The sequence below is a fragment of the Ictidomys tridecemlineatus genome, chromosome 8 (genome assembly GCF_052094955.1).
Source record: "Ictidomys tridecemlineatus isolate mIctTri1 chromosome 8, mIctTri1.hap1, whole genome shotgun sequence".
In the NCBI taxonomy this organism is placed as follows: Eukaryota; Metazoa; Chordata; class Mammalia; order Rodentia; family Sciuridae; genus Ictidomys; species Ictidomys tridecemlineatus.
Genome location: NC_135484.1, coordinates 84808305 through 84833068, shown reverse-complemented (window position 1 = coordinate 84833068; position 24764 = coordinate 84808305). Strand labels below are relative to the sequence as shown.

The 24764-nt window shown below is 34.6% G+C and overlaps 1 protein-coding gene across 3 annotated transcripts in view; it reads left to right on the top strand.

Annotated features, from left to right (window-relative positions):
- Kcnq5 (potassium voltage-gated channel subfamily Q member 5) overlaps positions 1-24764 on the top strand; it is a 521076-nt gene that overhangs the window by 405908 nt on the left and 90404 nt on the right. For all 3 annotated transcript variants that reach the window (XM_005334438.5, XM_005334437.5, XM_078019727.1), the window contains 2 exons: positions 18917-19092; positions 19352-19477. In XM_005334438.5, coding sequence (XP_005334495.2) covers positions 18917-19092; positions 19352-19477 — 302 coding nt within the window. The remainder of the gene's footprint in view (positions 1-18916; positions 19093-19351; positions 19478-24764) is intronic.

Below are 24764 nucleotides of genomic sequence, written 5' to 3'. Positions count from 1 at the left end.
GTTAAACACACAGATAGTGCTTCTGCCTCAAAGTCTTTGCATATTTTGCTTGGAACACTTTCCCTTTATAACTGGTCCCAGCCACCCACCCCTTTACTTCATTAGGTCTCAGCTCAAATGTCATCTCCCCCAAAATGCTTTCTCTGACCATCCCAGCTTAGACGGATCCACTGGCTTCCTTCATTCTACAGGGTATTTCTCCAGGGCCCTTGTTGCTACCTAACATATTAGTTCAACATCCACCTAGCCCTTTAGAACATAAGTTCCAGGAAGACTTCCTCTTCTTCTCTTTTTTCATTGTCCTCCTCCTGGTGCTTGGCTCATAGCAGACATGCATCAGAAGCTTTTTTTGAAAAAACTAATGAATGAATGAATTTCTTTCCACTTAATTTGAGAAAAATTATTTGCAAAACCCTCTTGCTGATGCTTTATCATTCAACCAGTGTCCAAAATGAGAAGTACACTTAGAATTCTAGAAATTCAGATTTAGAAAGAATCCTTGCCAGTTCCCTGTTCAGTCCATCTCATTTTAAAGTATGGAAAAAAACCTGAGAGATTAGTGGTGGAGAACCTAGAAAATGGCAGAACCGATAGCTAAACCACACACACATGGGTCAATGTTCCTTAGGCTTCCATACACATCTCTGTTTCTTTCAGAGAGTTAGAATCATGTATACATAGGCAAATATAATATAACCACAAATTTTCAATTTCTCCTTATCCTGCTGCTCTGTTGGTAGTACAACATCTGCCACTTGATACCCAGGGGACAATACAAAATTGTACGTTCTTGCAAAAATGGTCCCACATAGACAAGACAGGTTGACCATTCTGATGTCCCATTGAGACAACCTAAAATATAAAAATGTGTTAATTATAAATTTTTTACTATTTTTTATCTGAGTAACAACCATTTGTAAGTAATCACATTCCCTATTCTTTTTTTTAAAAAGAGAGGGAGAGAGAATTTTTTTAATATCTATTTTTTGGTTTTCGGCAGACACAACATCTTTGTTTGTATGTGGTGCTGAGGATCGAACGGAGCCGCACGCATGCCAGGCAAGCCTGCTACCGCTTGAGCCACATCCCCAGCCCCACATTCCCTATTCTTAACACTTCACTTCTTGGAGTTTCATATTTAAGCCTTACTGTTGCCTACATGCCTATTAACTGGTCATTATCTTAAGTAAAATTTACCAAAAGAGAAGCATGAAATGAAACACAAGTACTCTGGAATCAGACAACTATGAGTTTGATTCTTGATCCCTTTTACTAGCTAATGACCTTTCTTAGTATCAGTTTTCAGATCTATAAAAGTGTAGGAAGAGGCAGATATAAATATAGATAATTCTTTGTGTGTGTGTGTGTGTGTGTGTGTGTGTGTGTGTGTGTGTATTGAAAAGTTAACATGATGCCAAGCACACTAACTCAGACTAATCACTTTATGGGTATTATCTCATTTAAGCCTCACAACTACCATATGAGAAAAATGGTTCTACTCTCTATTTACAGGTGAGGACTCCAAAACTCACCAAAATTAATAGACCCAAGATCAAACAATCAGGAAAGGAGAGAACTAGAAACCCCTATGCTGTCTTACATGAACTCCACACTCATAACCTCTGTGCCTTTTTGAAGGGCAATTATGGAGAAATAATGAAATAGAGTCTGTGTACTGAGCACCCTCAAGGCCTCATATATCAGAGGTACTCAATAAATGTGTCCTATTTCCCTTCTTTTTCCCCACAACTGACTAAATAAATTACCTTGTGCTAACCTTCCAGAACCATAGCTTTTCATTTTAAATAAATAATAGTTCTCCCTTTTCTCATTATAAAGTAGTACGAACTTGCTATAGATCATTTTGGACAAAAGACATACATGTAAAAAAAAAGCTAAATTTTACATAATCCCACCACCCAAAGATAATCACCATTAACCTGAAAGAATGTGTAATTATAGTACTCATTCTACTCATTCTTATATGTAATATAAGAATACATAATTCTTTTGAGAGGAAAAAACTTGGAATCATCCTATGCATTCTGCTGTATAATCAATTCTCTACATAGTGGCATATTGGAAACATTTTATCATCAATATTCTTATAAACCATGATGTTTTGTCATAGTAATAATAAGCCAGCTAAAATTTATATGTTAGCACTTGTTCAATTCTCAAACAACATAGTTACTTTTATTACCCTCACTCTACAGATAAAGTAAGCCATAGAGAGGTTCAATTAACTTAATCCAAGTGTCCAGCTAATAACAGGTAGAACCAGGATTAGAATCCAGGTAGAAGAACTCTACAGTCCTTGCTCTGAAAAGGAAAACCATGTTGCTTTCCATTAATCCACTTTTATTAGAAATCTAGGTTGGTTCTAATTATTATATTATTAATAATAGTGTAATAAGCATTTTAATGCATACCTTTATTGGCATCTACAATTTTTCAATAGAATAAATTCCTAGAATTAAAATTACCAAAATAATAGATATTCGAATTTTAATACCTTTGGCAAATAATGCTAAGTTGCTCAGACACACACCAAAAAAGAAAGAAAACACTTTATCATTATAGAAAATCTTCTTAAAAGAACCTTCTGTTCTCCTCCTTGCCAATATTAACATGATTTTAAACTTTGTTAGCTTAATAGATTAAAATGGTAATTTATTAAATTTCAAAATTAGAAACTGTAAAGAACTTCCTTCTGTATATTTATTGGCCACTTTTACTTATTCCTGAGATAAATTTGTATTTATAACTTCTATCCAATTTTCTTCTACCATGTCTTCCTATCACTTTTTTTTCATATAGTAACTATATTAACACTTTATCTGTTATCATATATATTGCAAATTTTTTTCAAGTTCGTTTTTTGCATCTCAGTCTGTGTGGTATTTTTAACATATAGAATTTTTAACTTTTACATATTTGTGGCTTAGATTCTCAACTGCAAAATGCAAAAAAAAATCTAGTTCTTTGTTTATTACTATAAGAAAACAAGTCTACAAATAATTCCATTTAAGATGTTCTGAATATCTATAGTGTAATAATTACTAATCTAGGCAGTGATGGTACAAAAAAATTAATAAGCACTTCCTCATACTATCAATTTCTTATGGTTCACTACAGAAGAGACCAGAAGTGAACAGACTACTACTGCAACAGTGAGAAGTGTTACAGCTGGAGAGTACCTCAGAGCTTTGGGCACCAGTGATGTGAAAACAGGTTTCTTCAATGAGTTGTGTTGAGTTCCAGAAGCAAATAGAAGTTAGCCAGACAGCAAAGGAAAGCGCTTTCCAGGCAGGGCAGAAGCATTTTGTAGAGCCTTTGAATGACAGGCAGCAGAATTTGACTTGATTTTAGGTTTTGGAACTTCAGGGATTTTTTAATCAGAGAAACTTCTCAGATAAACAATCTATTCTCTACATAGTGGTATTATAGTGACACTTTAACATTTTAATCTGTCAGTGGATACAAAAATGATTTAAAAAGGAAAGACAGAAGATAAAGCCCAGGTCAGAAATTGCAGAAAGGGCCAGGAAAGAAGTAACATAGGCCTGAACTAGAGAGAAGACAGATGACTTCTAAATGACATGAAATCCAGAAATCTGCTTTTAAAGAAGGGCATAAGGGGAGTAGTTTTACCTATTACACTAAAAGTTTACAATGTCCTGGGTGATACATGAAAATTCTTGAAACACACTAAACAGCAAATTTTAGCTACTACTATTTTTAGCATTAGCATTCCTTTTCATTATCAAGGAGAAAGAGAAATAAGTATTCTGATACATTGTTCATGAGAATTAGTACAGTCATTCTGAGGGCATTTGATATCTATCACATTTCAATATCTATCACAATTCAGAATGTGCCGACAATTCAATCTCTAGGAATTTATACGCTTAAAAAATCCATAAAAATAAATGTACAAGCCTGTTCATCTCAGCATCATTTTAATAGCAAAATTCAAAGTAAACTAAAAGTTCATTAATAGCTAAGTTGGTTGATTAAATACATTCACTTCCTATCTTCTATCTATTTGTAAAAGTTTCTATATTTTGTAAGAGCTATTAATTTTATAACATATTTCATTAAAATTATTCAAATTTTAGCTAATACCAAGGTCACTAAAAATAGCTCAATTACCTGGAACATAAAGGGAGAGTAAGAAGAGATATGATTTGGGAGAACATTGTATTTATTGGGGAATGAAGAGAAGGTAGGGGGATGGGCAAAGGAAAGAGTAGAATGTATTGGACATAACTTTCCTATGTTCATATATGAATACACGACCAGTGAACCCCACATTGTGTACAACCACAAGAATAGGATCCTAATTAGAATAAGTTATACTCCATGTATATATAAAATGTCAAAGTACACTCTACTGTCATGTATATCTAAAAAGAACAAATAAAAAATAAAATTCAAAACAAATGCAAGAGGAAAATTTTTCTGAGACTCTAGAATAAATTACAAAAAAAAATTGAAAACCCTGACACCTCTGAAATTTTCTAGGAATCAAAATGTACTTCTCTGTAGTTTACCTCTAGAAAATTTATCTGCCCTTACTAACTAATAGTTTAAACATGGTCAACCGAGCTTTTCACAATCCTTGTGATTTAATTCTCCCCCCTGTGGTTTAGTTCTAATGGATGCATTATGTAGTATAATTGTGACAATGAAATATAGCTTTTCAAGGTCAGATGTACAACTGGCCTTGCTTTAACCCAATCCTTGGGTCCACCATTGGTGGATTTTGCTAGGAATTTGCCTTATAAGAAGAGCTTTTTGGTATTTCAGCAACTAATACTTTTAGACAGGATCCATGATGATCAAAACCATTCATGTTGGTTTTACTGACTAAATAATACTTGAACAAAGTTCCAGTGGAGTCTAATAATAAGCTCTTTCAGAATCCCTTTGTGTCTTATATATCATTACAGTATTTATTTTATTCCAATCCTTGCAGTCTCCTCAAAGCTCAAAAATTCATCCATAAATCATTCTGATTCAGTAGGTTTGTGAGTCTACTTCATAATACTGTATAAGACTATATTTCACATTTCTACCAGGCTACTTATAATCAATAACTATTTCTTCGATATGTCCCAACTTGTTCACATCTGTCTCCTTTGGAAAAGGCAGATTTTAGGGCTCAAGGATTGCATGTTTTTTATGCAATTTAGAGCTCCTACTTATTTATTAGCAGTTCTATTTCTTTCTCTGGCCCCATTTTCTCTTGATACATCTATAAAAGTACCATCTGTTCTTAGCATCACTTTATTTCTGTTTTATCTCCCCTGCACTCTCTCTTCCCTGAATGCTTTGTGTGATAATGATTTATTCTTAATTTGTTTTCCACCTGCCTTCACTGTCTTCTCCTTTCTCTTCCCCCAACCCATCCTGTCCTGGATTCTCTATCTCCACAGAATGGAATAGCATAAAACTCTTAAAAGCACAGTTTTAGAGTCAGGTAAGGACCAGCATGACAGCTTCTGGATGTAGGGCCTTGATTATTTGACCACTGCACATCTCAATTTCTCCATTTGTAAAAAGGATATTTTTTAATACTATCTGCAACATACAGTTGTTTGAAGAATTAAATAGAATAGTGTATATTAAGGTTTCTCAGTCTCGATAGTTCTTACATCCAGTGCTGAGTCTTTCTTTGTTCTAGAGATGTTTCTAAGATATTCAGCAACAACCCTGGCCACTAACCACTATATATGCCAGTAGCAACTTTCTCTCCACTTAAGGCAACCTAAGATGTCAAATGACCTTTGGGAGGCAAAGTCATACCCCTTTCAGAACCACTGAAGTATATAAAAGATGTAACATATTACCTGGTACATAGCAGGCACTTGATGGATAGTCAGATAGATGAATGAATAGTCATTTTGAACATAGGATCCAATATAATGTCTGCCAATCAGTTAACTACTTAATACATAAATGGATAGACAAATGAACCTGAAGCCACTTAAATGAAACTGAGTACTTTCTAATAGTGTTGTATACTACATAAAGCATCTACTAGCAGATGAGCTGCAAGGGCTATCTATAGTTTCTACCTTATATTAAAATGTAATATCTTCACAAAACACAAGGCTCCTACATTTCAAAAAATATTTTAGATGAATAACTACTTGCACATCATAACCTACCCTAACGGTTCAATGCATATGTATTCTAAATATTAATGGATAATAACCATACTTATCTTTCATTAAAATTCAGCACTAAATATTGAAGTGATTCTTTAATTAACTTACATAAGTATTTTAGGTTGATACTGCAGTTATTAAGCCATGGATGTGTAGGAGAACAAAGCCCAAGCTACTTTTAAGTATTTGTTAATCTAAACTCATTCTATGACTTTCACATTGCAGGAGCTATGCTAGGTCCTTGGGATCCAAATGTTTAGTAATCCAAACCTGTATTATTTAAAGTGTCAGACCACAAAAGCAATAAATATACGAACGTGAAAGTAAAGGTTACTCATAGCTTTGAAAACATTAGCCTAGGAAATACTCCAGGTGATACTGACAGCAAAGTTCCAGTGGATGACTGGAACCAGCCCGAAACATTTTTGCAACTGCATCCACTGCTTGCCATTTGGGTGCTCACCTATGATTTTCATTTTACTGAACTCTGACTTTCTCATCTGACCTGAATTACAATGAGGATATTAAATCAAATTCATTGTTGCCTCTACATATTTGTGACTTCAGACATTTAGACTCTAATTCACTATGGGAATAATTTCCTAGATTGTCTCTAACATTGTTCCTTTTACTTTCTATAGTTTTTCTCTAATGAATTAACTTCAGAGCACTCTTTTCCTGTAGCAGTCTATCAGATCAGTAGTTAATTTTTTTAAAAAAAAAGTAATATAATATATGATTTGTATGCCTCATTTTTTTATCTACAAAATGGGACCTGTAGAATGCTTAACTCATTGTATTTTGCTAAGGATTAAGAAAAGTAATGTCTTAGAACTATAGAAAAAATGCCAGGAACAATAGTAATTTTTCAGTGCTGTATTTTCTGCACCTTTACTAGCTATTTACTTATTTCTGCTGTTCTAAATATTTTGACATAGTAAATGAAGGATTTTAATGCTTTCTCTCCTTTGCATTCTTGGGAGGCTGAAATATTACAATAAAATTTTTAAATTTTATGTATTTGTGTGTGTATATATATGTGTGTGTGTGTATACATTATGTATGTGTCTGTATATATATCTCAAGTAGGTCACATAAGAAACACTTTTTTGTAAGTAATAAATAATAAGTCCCTCCACATGATAAAAATCATGAGCTGACTTGTGCTAACTCTAACATTTTTTTCTATTTTTCAAAAATAGACTCATTTTTATGAAATTCTAACACTACATAAATTAATAATTTGGAAAAATAAAAGTCCATTTATCTACATACCACCCCAACCCTCTACCTCTACAGATAATGGTAATAATCTGTATATATTCACATGTTTTTCCCAGTCATATACTAATATATATTTTCTGAATAATATTACATTGTATATTCTGTTTTACAACCAGATTTTTCAAATGTTTCATTAATTCATCATATTTATGCATCATATGAGAGTTCATTTTGACGTATTCATACATGCACAGAATATAACTTACTAGGGACATCTCTGTCCCTAGTACTTCCTCTTTCCCTGCCCTCCTCCCTTTCCCTGTTCCCCTTCCTCTATATTACTGGTCTCCTATTTATTTATTTTTTTAATTGGTGCTTTATAGATATACATAAAGATAGAATTCACTGTGGTGTATTCATTCATATACTTAGCATAATTTGGTCAATTCACTCCTTTTTCTCATCCCACCTCCTTTCCTCTCAATCACTTTCCTCTATTCCACTGATCTTCCTTCTATTTTCATGGGATTAACCCTCCTCTTTTTTCCCCCTTATTTTCCTCTGGCTTCCTCATATGAAAGAAAACTTTTGACCCTTGACTTTCTGAGTCTGGATTATTTAATTTAGCATGATATTCTCCAGTTCTGTCCATTTACCAGCAAATATCATAATTTTATTTGCCTTTATGGCTGACTAAAACTCCATTGTATATAACACAGTGTCTTTAACCTTTCATCTTTTGATGGGCACCTTGGCTGATTTCATAACTTGGCTACTGTTAATTGTACTGCTATAAATACTGATGTGCCTGAATCATTATAATGCTCTGATTTTTAGGGGTTTTTTTTGGATAAATAACAAAGAATAGGATATTGGGTCATATGGCGGTTCCATCCTAGTCTTTTGAGGACTGTCCCTAATGCTTTCCAAAGTGGTTGTACTAATTTGAAGTCCCACCAATAGTGTGTGAATGTACCTTTCCCCTGCTTCCTCACCAGCATTTATTATTAGTTTTATTCTTGATGGTTATTATTGTAACTAGAGTGAGATGAAATCTCAGTGTAGTTTTTATTTGCTTTCCCTGATTGCTAGAGATGTTGAACATTTTTTCCAAATATTTGTTGGACATTTGCTTTTCATCTTTTGAGAAATATCTTTTACTTTTTGCTCACTTATCGATTGAGTCGTTTGTGGGTTTTGGTGTTAAGTTTTTTGAGCTTTTTATATAACCTGGATGTTAATTCCTTGTCTGAGGAGTAGCTGGCCAAGATCTTATCCTATTCTGTAAGCTCTCTATTAATACTCTTGTTTCCTTTGCTGTGCAGAAGATTTTTATTTAATGCCATCCCATGTTTTGATCTTTGATTTTATTTCTTGAACTTTAAGAAAGTCAATGCCTGCACCAATATATTGAAGTGTTGAACCTGTGTTTCCTTCTATCAGTTGCAGTGTTTCTGGTCTAATTCCTAGGTCCTTAATTTACTTTGACTTGACTTTGGTGCAGAGTGACAGGTAGGGATCTAGTCTCATTGTTCTGGGTATGGATATCAGTTTTCCTAGCACTGTTTGCTAAAAAGGCTATCTTCTACAATGTGCCTTTTGGGCACCTTTGTCAAGTATCCTAAGACTATATCTATGTGAATTTTTCTGTAGATCTTAGCTCCTCAGTATAATTTGAGATAAGATATCATGATGACTCTTGCATTGCTCCTCTTACTCAGTACCATTTAGCTATTCTGGAACTTTTACTCTTCCACATGAATTTTAGAACTGTTTTTTTTCTGGATCTTGAAAAATGTCATTGGCATTTGATAGGGATTGAATCTGTATATTGCTTTTGGTAGTATGATCACTTTGACAATATTAATTCTATTTATCCAAGAATTCGAGTGGTCTTTCCATTTTCTTAGATCTTCAATTTCTTTTTTTTAATAAATCCAGAAGTTTGTTTAATATCTTTTAAGTCATTGATGGACCTTTATTTTATTTTTATTATTTTTATTAAATTATGTATTTATTCTAATTTGTTATACATGATGGCAGAATGCAATTAATTTCACATTACACATATAGAGCAGAATTTTTCAAGTCACTGGTTGTACACAAAGTATTTTCTCACCATTTGTGTTTTCATACATGTACTTAGGGTAATGATGTCTAACTCATTCCACCATCATTCCTGCCCCCTTTCTCCCTCCCTTCCCCTCCCTCCCTTTTGCCCTCACATGCTCCCTCCCATCACCATTATGAGTCAGCATCCTCATATCAAAGAAAACATTCGGCCTTTGGTTTTTTGGGATTGGCCTACTTCACTTAGCATGATATTCTCCAACTCCATCCATTTACCTGCAAATGCCATGATTTTATTCTCTTTTAATGCTGAATAGTGTTCTGTAGTTTTCATTGTGTATATATACCAAAGTTTCCCTAGCCATTCATCTACTGAAGGGCATCCAGGTTGGTTCCACAATTTAGCTATTGTGAATTGTGCTGCTATATACATTGATGTGGTTTTGTCTCTGTAGTATGCTGTTTTTAAGTCCTTTGGATATAAACCAAGGAGTTGGATAGATGGGTCAAATGGTGGTTTTATTCCAAGTTTTCCAAGGAATCTCCATACTGCTTTCCATACTGGCTGCACCCATTTGCAATCCCACCAGCAGTGTATGAATGTGCCTTTTTCCACACATCCTCGCAAACACTTATTGTTTGTTGTTCTTGATAGCTGCCATTCTGACTGGAGTGAGATGAAATCTTACAGTAGTTTTGATTTGCATTTCTCTAATTGCTAGAGATGTTGAACATTTTTTATATGTTTTTTGGGTGATTGCATATCATCTTTTGAGAGGTGTCTGTTCAGTTTCTTGGCCCATTTATTGATTGGGCTATTTGTTCTTTTAGTGTTTAGCTTTTTTGAGTTATATAAACCTTAGAGATTAGTGCTCTATCTGATGTGTAAGTGGTAAATATTTGTTCCCAAGATGTAGGCTTTCTATTTACCTCACTGATTGTTTCTTTTGCTGAGGAGAAGCTTTTTAGTTGGAATCCATCCCATTTATTAATTCTTGGTTTTAATTCGTTTTTTGTTGTTGTTTGTTTTGTTTTGTTTTGTTATTTTTTATTATTTTTATTTTGAATTCTTGTGTGATAGGAGTCTTATTAAGGAAGTTAGGGCCTAATCCAACATGATGGAGATTTGGGCCTACTTTATCTTCTAATAGGCGCAATGTCTCTGGTTTAATTCCTAGGTGCTTGATCCTCTTTGAGTTGAGAGATAGGGGTGAGAGATAGGGGTTTTATTTCATTTTGTTGCATATGGATTTCCCAGCACCATTTGTTGAAGAGGCTATCTTTTCTCCAATGTATGTTTTTGACACTTTTGTTTAATATAAGATAACTGTAATTATGTGGATTAGTCTCTGTGTTCTCTGTTCTGTACCATTAGTCCACCAGTCTATTTTGGTGCCAATACTATTCTGTTTTTGTTACTATTCCTCTGTAGTATAGTTTAAGGTCTGGTATAGTGACAGCACCTGCTTTACTCTTCTTGCTAAAGATTGGGTTTTAGTTATTCTGGGTCTTATTTTTCTAAATGAATTTCATGACTGCTTTTTCTATTTCTCTGAGGAATATCATTGGGATTTTGACTGAAATTGCATTAAATCTGTATAGTGCTTTTGGTAGTATGCTCATTTTGACAATATTAATTCTGCCTGTCCAAGAACAAGGAAGATCATTCTGTCTTCTAAGGTCTTCTTTAATTTATTTCTTTAGTGTTCTGTAGTTTTCATTGTAGGGGTCTTTCACCTCTTTCATTAAGTTGATTCCCAAGTTTGTTTGTTTGGGGGTTGGTTTTTTTTTTTTTTTTTTTTGGTTTGTTTTTGGTTTTGTTTTTGTTTTTTGAGGCTATTGTAAGTGGGATAGTTTTCCTCATTTCCCTTTTAGAGGATTTTTCACTGATATACAGAAAGGCCTTTGATTTATGGGTGTTGATTTTGTAACCTGCTACTTTAATGAATTCATTTACTAATTCTAGAAGTTTTCTGGTAGAATTTTTTGGGTCTTCTAGGTATAGAATCATGTCATTGGCAAATAATGCTAATTTGGGTTCTTCTTTTCCTATCCATATTCCTTTGGTTTCTTTCACCTAAATGCTCTGGCCAGTTTTTCAAGAACTATGTTAAATAGAAGTGTTGAAAGAGGACATCGCTGACTTGTTCCAGTTTTTAGAGGGAATGCTTTCACTTTTTCTCCTTTTAGAATGATGCTGGCCTGGGGCTTAACATAGATAGTTTTTATGATGTTGAGATATGTTTGTGTTATTCTTAGTTTTTCTAGTGTTTTGAACATGTATGGGTGCTGTATTTTGTCAAATGCTCTTTTTTTGCATCTATTGAGATGATTATATGATTCTTATCTTCAAGTCTATTAATGTGATAAATTACATTTATTGATTTCCATATGTTGAACCAGACTTGCATCTCTGGAATCAACCCCACTTGAACATGGTGCACTATCTTTTTGATATGTTTTTGTATTCAATTTGCCAGAATTTTATTGAGAATTTTTGCATCTATGTTCATTAGAGATATTGGTCTGAAGTTTTCTTTCTTTGATGTATATTTGCCTGGTTTTGGAATCAGGGTGATATTGCCCTCATAGAATGAGTTTGGAAGTGCTCCCTCTTTTTCCATTTCATGAAATAATTTGTAGAGTATAGGTATTAGTTCTTCTTTAAAGGTCTTGTTGAACTCAGCTGTGTATTCATCTGGTCCTGGGCTTTTTTTGATTGGTAGGCTTCTAATAGCAACTTCTATTTCCTTGCTTGAAATTGATCTGTTTAAATTGTGTATATCATCCTGATTCAATTTGGTCATCATATGCCTCTAGAAATTTGTCAGTGCCTTCAATATGCTCTATTTTATTGGAGTACAAGTTTTCAAATCATTTCTAATTATCTTCTGTATTTCCATAGTGTCTGTTGTGATATTTACTTTTTCATCATGTACATTAGTAATCTGAGTTTTCCCCCTCCTTCTTTTTATTAGCATAGCTAAAGGTTTGTCAACTTTATTTATTTTTTTGAAAAACCAACTTCTTGTTTTGTCAAATTTTTAAATGGTTTCTTTTGTTTCAATTTCATTGATTTTGGCTTTGATTTTAATTATTTCCTGTCTTCTACTGCTTTTGATGTTGATTTGTTCTTCTTTTTCTAGGGATTTGAGATGATGTAATGTTAAGTAATTTATTTGTTGACTTTTTCTTCTTTTAAGGAACGAACTCCATGCAATGAACTTTCTTCTTAGTACTATCTTCATAGTGTCCAAGAGATTTCGATACGTTATATCAGTGTTCTTATTTACCTCTAAGAATTTTTTAATATCCTCCTTGATGTCTTCTGCAACCTTTTGTTCATTCAGTAGTATATTATTTAGTATCCAGGTGTTGGAGTAGTTTTTATTTTTTATTTTATCATTGATTTCTAATTTTATTTCATTGTGATCTGATAGAATGCAGGGTAATATCTCTACTTTTTTGTATTTGTTAAGAGTTACTTTGTGAAATTCAAACCCAGTATGTCTGGCTCCAATCCTGGTGCTTCCAATCACACCCTTAAATATTGCAGTATAATATCACAGCTTGCCTCCCAAATTGCTCCCTTTCTCATTTAATCTAACTCTTCATGTTAATGACCACTTAAGAAATACAAATACAATATTATTATTACTCTCCTTTGCTTACTTTTCCTGTTTCATATTATTCATACTCACCAGTTCTTGCTTTGTATTTTACTCTTTTGAAAAAATATATATATAAAGAAAATAGTAAAAATAAGTCTTAAAAAAAAAGAGTTACTTTGTGGAATAATATATGATCTGTTTTAGAGAAGGATCCATGTGCTGCTGAGAAGAAAGTGTATTCGCTTGTTGAAGGATGAAATATTCTATATATGTCAGTTAAGTCTAAGTTTTTGATTGTATTATTGAGTTTTATAGTTTCTTTGTTCAGCTTTTGTTTGAACAATCTATCCAGTGGTGAAAGAGGCATTTTAAAGTCATTCATAATTATTGTGTTGTGGTCAATTTGATTCTTGAACTTGAGAAGAGTTTGTTTTATGAACATAGATGCTTCATTGTTTGGGGCATGTATATTTATAATTGTTATGTCTTGTTGGTGTATGGTTTCCTTGAGCAGTATGAAACTACCTTCTTTGTCCCTTTTGATTAATTTTAGCTTAAAGTCTATTGTATTTGATACAAGGATGGAAAGTTCAGCTTGCTTCCACAGTCCATGTGAGTGGTATGATTTTTCCCAACCTTTCACCTTTAGTCTGTGGATGTCTTTTCCTACGAGATGAGTCTTTTGGAGGCAGCATATTGTTGGGAGTTTTGTGTGTTTTTTTGTTTATTTGTTTGTTTGCTTGCTTATTTGTTTTTAGATCCAATCATCTAGCCAGTGTCTTTTGATTGGTGAGTTTAGGCCAGGGTTGTTATTGAGACATGATTTGTATTCCCAGACACTTTTGCTTATTTTTGGTATTTAACTTGATTTGGTTTCTCCTTTGATTAGATTTTCCTTTAGTGTAATACCTCCCTCTGCTGATTTTCATTGTTTTGTTTTTCATTTCCTCTTCATAGAATATTTTGCCAAGGATGTTCTATAGTGCAGGTTTTCTAGCTGTAAATTCTTTTAACTTTTGTTTATCACGGAAAATGTTTATTTCATCATCAAATCTAAACTTAATTTTGCTGGATACAAAATTCTTGGTTGGCATCCATTTTCTTTCAGAGCTTGATATATGTTGTTCCAGGATCTTCTAGCTTTCAGAGTCTGGGTTGAAAAATCTGCACACAAACTAATTGGTTTCCCCCAATATGTAATCTAATTCTTTTCTCTAGTGGCTTTTAATATTCTCTCCTTATTCTGTATTTAGGCATTTTCAGTATAATGTGCCTTGGTATGTATCTATTGTGATTTTGTACATTTGGTGTCCTGTAAGCCTCTTGAATTTGGTTTTCCAATTCATCCTTCATGTTTGGAAAATTTTCTGATATTATTTTATTGAATAGATTGTTCATTCCTTTGGTTTGGAACTCCATGCCTTCCTCTATCCCAATAACTCTTAAATTTCGTCTTTTTATGCTATTTCATATTTCTTGAATATTCTGCTGATGGTTTCTTACCATTTTCACTGTGTGGTCTACATTTTTTTCAAGATTACATATTTTGTCTTCATTGTCTGAGATCCCATCTTCCAAGTGGTCTACTCTGTTGGTGATGCTTTCAGTTGAACTTTTAATTTGGTTTATTGTTTCTTTAATTTCAAAGATTTCTGTTTGGTTTTTCTTTTTTTTTTAAAGAGAGAGTGAGAGAGGGGAGAGAGAGAGAGAGAGAGAGAGAGAGAGAGAGAGAGAGAGAGAGAGAATTTTTAATATTTATTTTTTAGTTCTCGGCAGACACAACATCTTTGTTGGTATGTGGTGCTGAGGATCGAACCCCGGCCGCACGCATGCCAGGCGAGCGCGCTACCACTTGAGCCACATCCCCAGCCCTGTTTGGTTTTTCTTTAGAATCTCTAGCTCCCCATTGAAGTAATCTTTTGCTTCCTGTATTTGCTTATGTGTTTTTCTAAATGATTTTTGCTGCCTGTATTTGCTTTCTTATGTCATCCTTCAATTCACAGAATATTTTAATATGTACATTCTGAACTCCTTCTCTGTCATTTCATCTGCTGTGCTGGCCATGAATTCCAATAAAGTGGTATCTTGATTTGTTTGGGGCACTTTCTTCCCTTGTCTTTTCATGCTGCTTGTATGTCTTCCTTTCTAGCTCTGTAGATCTGAGGTGTTACTGTTTTTACCGTATAGGCTTCTAGTGCCTTTGGAGGGTTCCAGTACTTCTCCTTTGAGGTGAAGGACAATGTTAACAGATCCCAATGTGAACAAAATACCACCTAAAAACAAATAGTTGTTATTAAGATGTTTACAGTTTGGTCACAATGTACAGGATTGGTGAATTCAATTATTATCTACAATATAATCAGTAGGTTTGTAAAAGGGTTTACAGTTTCTGATGGTGGACAAAGAACCAGGAGTGAGGTGGAGGATGATATGCTGAGGAGGTATGAGATGAGGATATAGAGTTATTATATTTTGGAAAGTGTGAAAGAGAAATCTAAAGAAGAAGTTTAGTAGCAGGAGAATAGAGAGGTAGCAATTTGGGGTAGACAAGTAAAGAGGGAAGACAGTAGAGTACATAAGACAAAAACACATACATATTAAGAAAAGTTAAAATAGTAAAAATGGGAGAGAGAAAAAAAGAATATACAACACAACTGTAATATACTATGCAATCGTCTCTCTCCTCAATATCCTAATTCATGCAAAGTACTTGGTTTCACATATGTTGGGGATATGAGGGCAGAAGAATAAAGAGGGAGAAGAAAGAAAAAAATCTCAAAAGAAGAAACAAGGATTGTCTTGGTTGAAGGTCAGTGTCTTTCTTGCTTCCCTTCTCATCCAATGGTGGGGTTGTTTGTTTTTAGTTGTTATCTCCACCCTCTGCATGGTGGGGGTTACCAGGGTGTGAGGGTTGGTCTTGGGTGCAGAGCACTTGGAAGTGGAGTATGGCACCCGCTGGTCCCATTCGGAGACTGCACCTCAAGGATCTCCTTTGGGGTCTCCTCCTGTGATGTGGGAGCCAGGTCTTATCTCCTCATCTCACCTGTAGACCTAACAGTTCCTGCCCTCTAAATTAGTCTCTAAAGTGTATCTCCCTCACTCTCTCCCTTCCTAATCAGGAACCTTTCTCTCCGGGGGTCTTGTGTGTTGTACTCTGGTGGCTGCGCACCTGTCATGGAGGACTATTTCGTATTGGGCAGTCACTCTGCTGAGTTAGCGGCTGCTGGGGATTGAAGGTGATTAGAAAACTATGGGTACCCGGCTGTCCAGTATTCCAAACTGGTAACTGCACATACTAAAGATGGTGATGGAGGTGAATCAAGATGAAGGCAGCTGTTTTCAACTATAGGGTGTCAGATCAGGTGGGGGGAGCTGGGCGATGTCACGGTGCAGTGCACTCAGAGATGAACTCTCTATGGCATGCAGTCTTGTGGCTATCAGCTTTCTTCAGAGCCTGGGATGTCCCCAGCTGCAGGCAGGCTACAGTGAGTAGGGGACTATGGAAGTAGCTGCAGAGTCCCAAGATGGAGTTGACCAGGGGAGCTCCACGTTGGTAGATGGGGGTCCACACAGGAGTGGCAGCCGGAGTTCCTGCATGTGGGTAGTGGCTGAGTGTCCAGGAATTCTGCACCAGTGCTGATGCTGGTGATCCTGCTAAGGCATTGCAAGACCTCCGTGGGCAAGTAGTTGGGAGTCCTTTGCTAAACTTTTTCAATTTCTTTCTTTATGTTCTTTAGTTTTCATTGTAGAGGTCTTGCAACTCCTTAGTTAACTAGATTCCCAAGTTTGTTTGTTTGATTGTTTGTTTGTTGAGATTATTGTGAATTGAAATAAATTTTCCTGATTTCTTTCTCAGCAGATTCATTATTGAAGTATAGAAATGCTGTTGATTTTTTTGTGTGTGTGGTATGTTGCTCTTGTGTTTTAGTCAGTTTTTGCATCATTGTGACCAAAAGACCTAACAAGAACAATGTAAAGGAAGAAGGAGTAAAATTTTGTTTTGGTTCATGGTTTCAGAGATTCAGTCCCTAGATGGTCAACTCCATTACTCTGGTCCTAAGATGAGGCAGAACACATAGAAGAAGGGCATGACAGAGGAAAACAGCTCAAAACATGGCAACCAGGAAGCAGAGAGAGGGCTCTGCTCACCAGGGGCAAAATATAAACTCAAAAGTCACACCCCAGTACCCAACCTCCTCCAGCCCCACACTATCTGCCCACAATTACCACCCAGTTAATCCATATCATTTGATTAATCCACTGATTATCATAATTTGATCTTTTCACCTCTGAAAATTCTTGTCTCACGTGAGGTTTTGGGGGGACATTGCATATCTAACCCATAATATCTTGTGTCCTACAACTTTGCTGAATTTGTCAGTTCTAAAAGTCGGCTGGTGGAGGTTTTTTGAGTCTTCTACATATAGGATCATGTCATTAGCAAATAAGAAACTGAATTTTATTTACTGAAAATATGTTCTCAGTGTCTGTGTCAATCCATTTCGTTCCTTATTATTTCCAACAGTTGCCTAGAACTGGAACTCAAGGATGCCTTTGGGGTTCTCTGGCACCTATCCACAAGTTACATAGAGTTTCGATCTGACTGGGAAAAGCCCTTTGACTGATGCATGCACTGTCAATCTCAGACTCCCTTTCTTCATGCACTGGCTCAAAAAAGGGGGCACCCATACAGTTCAGAAGATGTTGACAATTGGCTTCAAGAGACCAGATCTTTCTGAGTGGAGGAAAAAGTATGAGCTGAATGAATTGTACACATTTACACAATAGCCAATCCTGAGAATTATGAAAACATGACAAATGCAACACCTTTGAAGTGGAACTGGTTCTTTGGTGAGTGGAAGTACAGTAATGCACAACTCACTTGAAACAGGAAAGAAATTTTGTTTGAAGATGTTAAGGTCAAGCTAAGGAATTAAAATAGCCACAGGTGGTCATTCATCCCCACTTCATTTTGCCACTTCAAAATCTATTTCTCATCACTCAGATATTTATTCATGGAGTGGTTAAGTCCTCTTTTATCTTTTTTATGCTTTCATTAGCTGTTCTTTGTCTCTTTCTTGCTTACAAAAGGGCAGATATTTTTTAAGCCAAATGTCAACATGTCAAACATTGAAAGTCCATTCCCAGGAAATGCCGTTTGTTTATAATTACATACTTTATGGTAACAAATGTAATATTATTCAATTTGTGCGCCAGACTTTCACACACTGACAGACCAGGTATACTGTATAGAGACGCCTGAGTATTCAGCTTAGTGGAGGCCTTTGTTTAACAATATCAAAATTGCAGACTTCACAACATTAGGAATTTGGAACATAAAAGAGATACAAAGTGTCTGGCAAGAAAATAAGCATTACACCAAGCAAGCAGCATTTTACACCTGGATTGGTTGTCCTGCCTCTACCACATGAAAAGGGAGAGGTGGAGATGATAGGGGCAGAGGCAGGAGCTTCTTTCTGCAGACATGAATGCTAATGAGCTCAGAAGTCTTTTGGAAGACTGCCCACAGTCAGTGTGGAAACACTGAACTGCCTGAAAACCATTGTTCAGTTCATTAGAGGTTACAAAGTTTGTAGTTCAAAATTGCATGGGTAAAGCTCAAGGTGACCAAAAATCAGAACTTAGCATTAGGTGAGTCCTGTCACTCTCAATCACTAGGGAAAACCCAAGTAGCTCTAGAAAAGGCTAGGGTTCAAGATCTGTTTATCTATTTGTGCCTCAAACAGGCCCAAGTGAACCTTTTGGAAATAATGTTTTGAGAAATAAAAATTCTTAGTCATGCAACTGATGGCTGTCTCAACCTGTTTCTTTCAGATACCATTGTTCTTATTGCTTCAATCGCAGTTGTTTCAGCAAAAACTCAGGGTAATATTTTCGCCACGTCTGCACTCAGAAGTCTCCGTTTCCTACAGATCCTCCGTATGGTGCGAATGGACCGGAGGGGAGGCACTTGGAAATTACTAGGTTCGGTAGTTTATGCACACAGCAAGGTAAGATTTGTTTTCTGGGTTTTAGAACAAAATTTTTGAAACAGTTTATTGATAACTGTAATAATATTTAATAAACCTATCACAAGCAAACTTAGTCATTTCAAAGATAGTTAAAGCAATTTAGGGACATGGTAACTAATGGATTATTTAAGAATAGCATAAGTATCTAAAAGGTAGTAAAGTAAGTGAAATTATGTATAGATCTCCCCCTTTTTTCAGTTTTTTGCTTCTAAAAATCTTTCATTCCTTTTATATTTAGGAATTAATCACAGCTTGGTACATAGGATTTTTGGTTCTTATATTTTCATCTTTCCTTGTCTATCTGGTGGAAAAGGATGCAAATAAGGAGTTTTCTACATATGCAGATGCTCTCTGGTGGGGCACAGTAAGTAAAAAAAAACTGTTTTTCTTATTGGATATCATGAAATGTTTCTTTTAAAAACAATGTAATGACTTCTATGCGTGGTTTCAATGAAAATATAAACCTCTGAAAGGGAGGCATGTGAAAATATATATATTACTTATAATTGTCTTGAGAGCTTTCAGACCTCTGATGCAACAAAGTTCTCTCATAAATTATTACTATTTTTTTCCAATACTGGGATTGAACCCAGAGGCACAGCACCACTGAGCTACATCCCCAGCGCTACTTTTATTTTTTTTATTTTGATACAAGATCTCACTAGCTTTTTAAGTCTGGCTCTGAGCTTGTGATCCTCCTGCCTCAGCCTCCCAAGTAGCTGTATCATTAATGTTTCTTGAGGATTAGGTTGTTGCCAAAATAAAAATATAACATTTTTCAATGGTGGTTAAAAACTGACAGGCTTGTTTGTGCATTTTAACCTTGGGGAGCACGGATTTACATTGTCATTTGTTGCATTGATCTTCCACTCATCGAAACACTTATTTGGAGTTAAAAAAAGTAAATGGTAGAAATGGTGGCAGAATGTGATGGACATTATTATCCAAAGTACATGTATGAAGACATGAATTGGTGTGAATATACTTTGTATACAACCGGATATATGAAAAGTTGTGCTCTATATGTGTAATAAGAATTGTAATGCATTTGCTGTCATAATATAAATTTTTAAAATAAATAAATAAAATAAAATATCCAGAAAAAAAAATAAATAAATGATAGCTGAATGAAAGTTAAAAGAGTAAAATAGATCACAGAAAAAAGAAAGAAAGAAAAAGAAGCTGGTAATTCACCTGTGAAATCAGCAGTAATATACATTTGATTTCAAAAATTTAAATTCAAAATCCTACTTTTCCTTTATATTTTTATTAAAAAATAATTTTTCAAACAACTAAAAGTAAAATCATAATATAAATAAAAAATAAACAAGTGCTAATCATTGTATTCAATTTATTTTTTTAATTAAGTTATTATCATTAGTAAGATATTACCACCAATTCAAATATCTATCCAAAGAACAAAGGCATCTAAAGATCAGGAAAATTTAAATGATGTACAAATAGAAGCAAACCTGGATTTTTCTATAATATTGGAAAGAAGTCAGTTGAAGCTCCACTAGACATAATTTATTTCTGTCTATAGACAAAAATTATTTTGCATTACTATTTGTTATCTACAACTTACAGAGTTGCAAGTAGCTCAAACCATGAAAGGTGTAGAGTCCCATAAAATCAGAATTCAATAAGCTGGATCAAATAACTGAACAATGGATAGTTATCCTTTGAAGTAAAAAATTTCCCTACATTGTAAAGAATTTATAAAATAATCATTGGAACTTGTGCCCTAATAAGAAATTTACAGGACATAAGAGTGCTTTATACAATCTATAAATTACATTTCTTTTTATTTTATTATTTTAAGACATTCCAAAGGGAAGTTATATGGAAATACACAGTATTTATAATTTTCTAAAGAATTTCCACTATCTTTGGTCCAACAAAGAAAGATTCTTTTATAAATCATCAATTTATATATATTATATATAAATTACATATATAATATATATAAATTGATGGTTTATAATTTATTTATTTATTTTAGTACCAGGGATTGAACTCAGGGGCACTCAGCTACTGAGCCACATCCCCAGCCTTATTTTCTATTTATTTAGAGACAGGGTCTTACTGAGTTGGTTAGCGCCTCACTGTTGCTGAAGCTGGCTTTGAACTCTCGATCCTCTGGTCTCAGCCTCTGGAGCTGCTAGGATTACAGGTGTGTGCCACTGTACCCGGCATCAGTAGCATTTTTTGAGTGCTAGATTGTTGCAAAATAAAAATATATCATTTTCACAAACATAGATGAAAATATTTTTTGTTTTTGTTTTTCGTTTTTTGTGGAAGACAGATTGAAGTTACCAATTGTTCATTATGCCACTACTCATCACAGGTTCAACAGCAAGATGTAGAACTTCCTACCAGGAACAAGGAAAATTTGTCAGGGCTGAATTAAGCAGAACTTGGCATATCTGTGGGTTGCATAGAAACAATAAAATGAATAAAAGTTAGAAATACATTCACCTAAAGATTATGACTTCTTAAAATTACCTGTGTAAATGTCTACAAGATTATGCCATTGGTAACAAAACATTCTGTTGCATTAATAATTTGGTTTCCAACTCTTCCCGACCCACAAGCAATAATAGACATTTTGAAAGGAAAAGAGTGGAAACGCAAAAGAGAGCAGTCATCTGACATTCTTAAAATACTTTTTTATATGTAGAGAGCAAATGAAAATCTGTTACTCGTGGTAGGATTAACTATGTAAACTGAGAAAACAGAGGCTTTTCTTGCTAGCGAAGGGAAAGCAGTATCCTCCCAGCCTTTGAGGGAATGGCTTGAATTTAAGCTTAGTTTTTGCTTCTCTTGGATAATTCTAATGTCTTTCAATTACTGAAGCATTCATGTGCACTTTTCCCATTTGGTCCAACAAAGAAAGGTTCTTTTATAAATCACCAGTAGCATTTTTTTGAGTGCTAGATTGTTACTTGGTCTGCAGTTATTGGGGAATTCAGCCTGGCAGCTCTCTGTCCCTTTTTCCATTTGTCTTCCCTTTCTCCTTATTACTAATAAGAAGTACTGTATTGTGTATTAAACAGTGTGTAGGAAACTCTTAACATATCTCTTATTTAGTCACCAGCTAGTTTCTTCTGCCAGAGTAACACACATAACAGGTTTTCAAAGATCGTAATCTGTGACTTTCAGGGGAAAGCAACATATTTTCAATGATTTCCATTTCAGTAGTACTCTTTTGATTGACATTTAACCTAAACTTAACAGGTTTCTAAATGCCTTAATTATGTTTCTGTTTAAAAACTCTAGATTTGATATGAGAGTAAAAATTTTCTTATATATCAAGCTTCAAAGGAAAAAAATTGTTGGTCCACAGCATTTTTTTGATATTAACTCATTAATGAAATTGTTTGATGCTAAAAAAGAGAGAGAGAGAGAGAAAGAGAGAGAGAGAAGCAAGAAGACTTATTATTTCTATTTATTGTAAAAAGAATATACACTAGATCTCAGTGTTAAATGAAATAAATTTAGACTATTATACCATATGTTATATATTAATAAAAACTTTCATGAAAGGTTTGTCTAGATAATTTTTTATTAAAATCATCCAGATTGGCCAGGCATGGTGGCTCACACCTGTAATCCCAGTAACTCAGGAGGCTGAGACAGGAGGATCACAAGTTCAAAGCCAACCTCAGCAGTTTAGCAAGCCCTCAACAACTTAGTTAAACCCTGTCTTAAAATGAAAAATAAACAAACAAAAAGCATGTAATTCAGCAGTAACGCACTCTTGGGATCAATGCTCAATACAAAAAAAAAAAGTCAAGTTTGCATTAATGAGCTCCTAATAACTATGGAAGTATAAAAATTAAATAGGAAAATTAAAGAAAACATTCTGAGTTGGAGTATTTCTAAGTACTAGGCTTTGAGGGTGGTGGGGGGAGAATAAGAAAAATAAATCCCCTTTATTAAAAGAGTACAAAGTATCAACATAAATTACCAAAATATATTTCATTTTCTACAGACACATTGTGCCAGTGAATTCCAAGTATTAAATAGTAAATTCCTTCCATGGAGGCAGGAGGATCATGAGTTCAAAGCCAGACTTGGCAAAAGTGAGGCACTAAGCAACTCAGTAAGACCCTATCTCTAAAAAAATACAAAATAGGGATGGGGATGTGGCTCAGTGGCCAAGTGCCCCTGTGTTCAATCCCCCCAAAAAAGATTATGAGAACTGTTTCCAAAACAAATTTTAGGGGGATACTGTGGTGTGATCAACACTGCTCATAGCAAATAACAATTTAAAGAACTTTGATCCCTGAAAACAGCTCCATACTAGGGAAGGAATGCATCTAGTTAACAGATTAATTTAGATAACAGATCAAGGGGCTTTCTACCAAGAATGTAGGAAGTGCCCAAAGATGGCAGCTATTGCAGGTCTACACCAGCACTGTTGCGGATGTTCAATGGAAGGGTCCCTATAACAAAAGGAACAAAACAAAACTATAGGCTTTGTTGCAGACCCACCCTCTAAGCACAGAGGAGCTTGGGAATTGGAGATTGTGATGAAAAACGTTCTGGGATCTGAAGTGAGCAACTAAAAGGGCCTTGTAGCAGACGGAGTAGCTAGTGGAAGTGGCTGTTAGATGAGGCACTGGCCCCTCCTGGAAAAGAGGATCTTCTGGTTGCAAGGTGGAGCTCCATTTAATGTAATTTTCTGTGTTTTCCTCCTTAATTGCTTCAGATTTATTCTGAATAATTTAAGAATGGATTTTCCTGAAGTTATTTTCTATTATTATCTCCTCCTTTCCTGTTGTTATTTTTTTTTCTCCTTTAGATTTGCTTTAAATTTATTCTAAAATAACTTGCAATTGGGTTTTCCTGAAGCAATTTTTTCTGGTAATGACTTGTTCTTGAAGGCCAGTTGTTTTTTTTTTCTTTCTGTTTGCTGCTATTCTTATAATGATCATACTGTTATTGGTTTAAAAGAAAGATGCATGCAGCAGCAGATAGTGTAAATCTGATCTTGAGTCAACATCTGCATACAGATTCCACTTGAGTCTATGTGCTTGAAATTATTACCTCAGGTATATAGAAAAATTTTCATCAGCCACATTTAGCTTCAAAAATCATGCCAAAATCCTTATAGTCTTTCTCAAAGCAAGCTTTATATGTAATATGATATACTCAACAACTTGACATCCCAAATATGCCCTTTTATTCCCCTCCAATAAGGCTTTTCAGCCATCATTTCCCTCCTAGGAAACATACTGACTGAGGCTTGTAGCATACCAAGTGCTATTCAATATCCACAGGATTCTGTTCTCACCATTGTCTGAATGTTTGCAGAGTTCAATGTGTTCATTCCAAAATATTTTTACGGCAGTCGTATTTAAAATATAATGGCATGCTTAAGTTCATATTGTTGCATAAGCTGATGATATATGGTAGAGAAAGAAAGATGGATGATCCTATTAAAAATGGAATAGAATGCCTTAGAAAAATTCAATAAATGCAAAATTATATATATATATAATATATATATATATATAATATATATATATATCTGTGAAACCAGAAGTGAACATACAATTACACAGGGGGAAACCCGAAATAGCTAGGACTCTAAACTCAAATATCTCCACTGTATTCATTCTCCACTAAAAATACAACTTATGAAA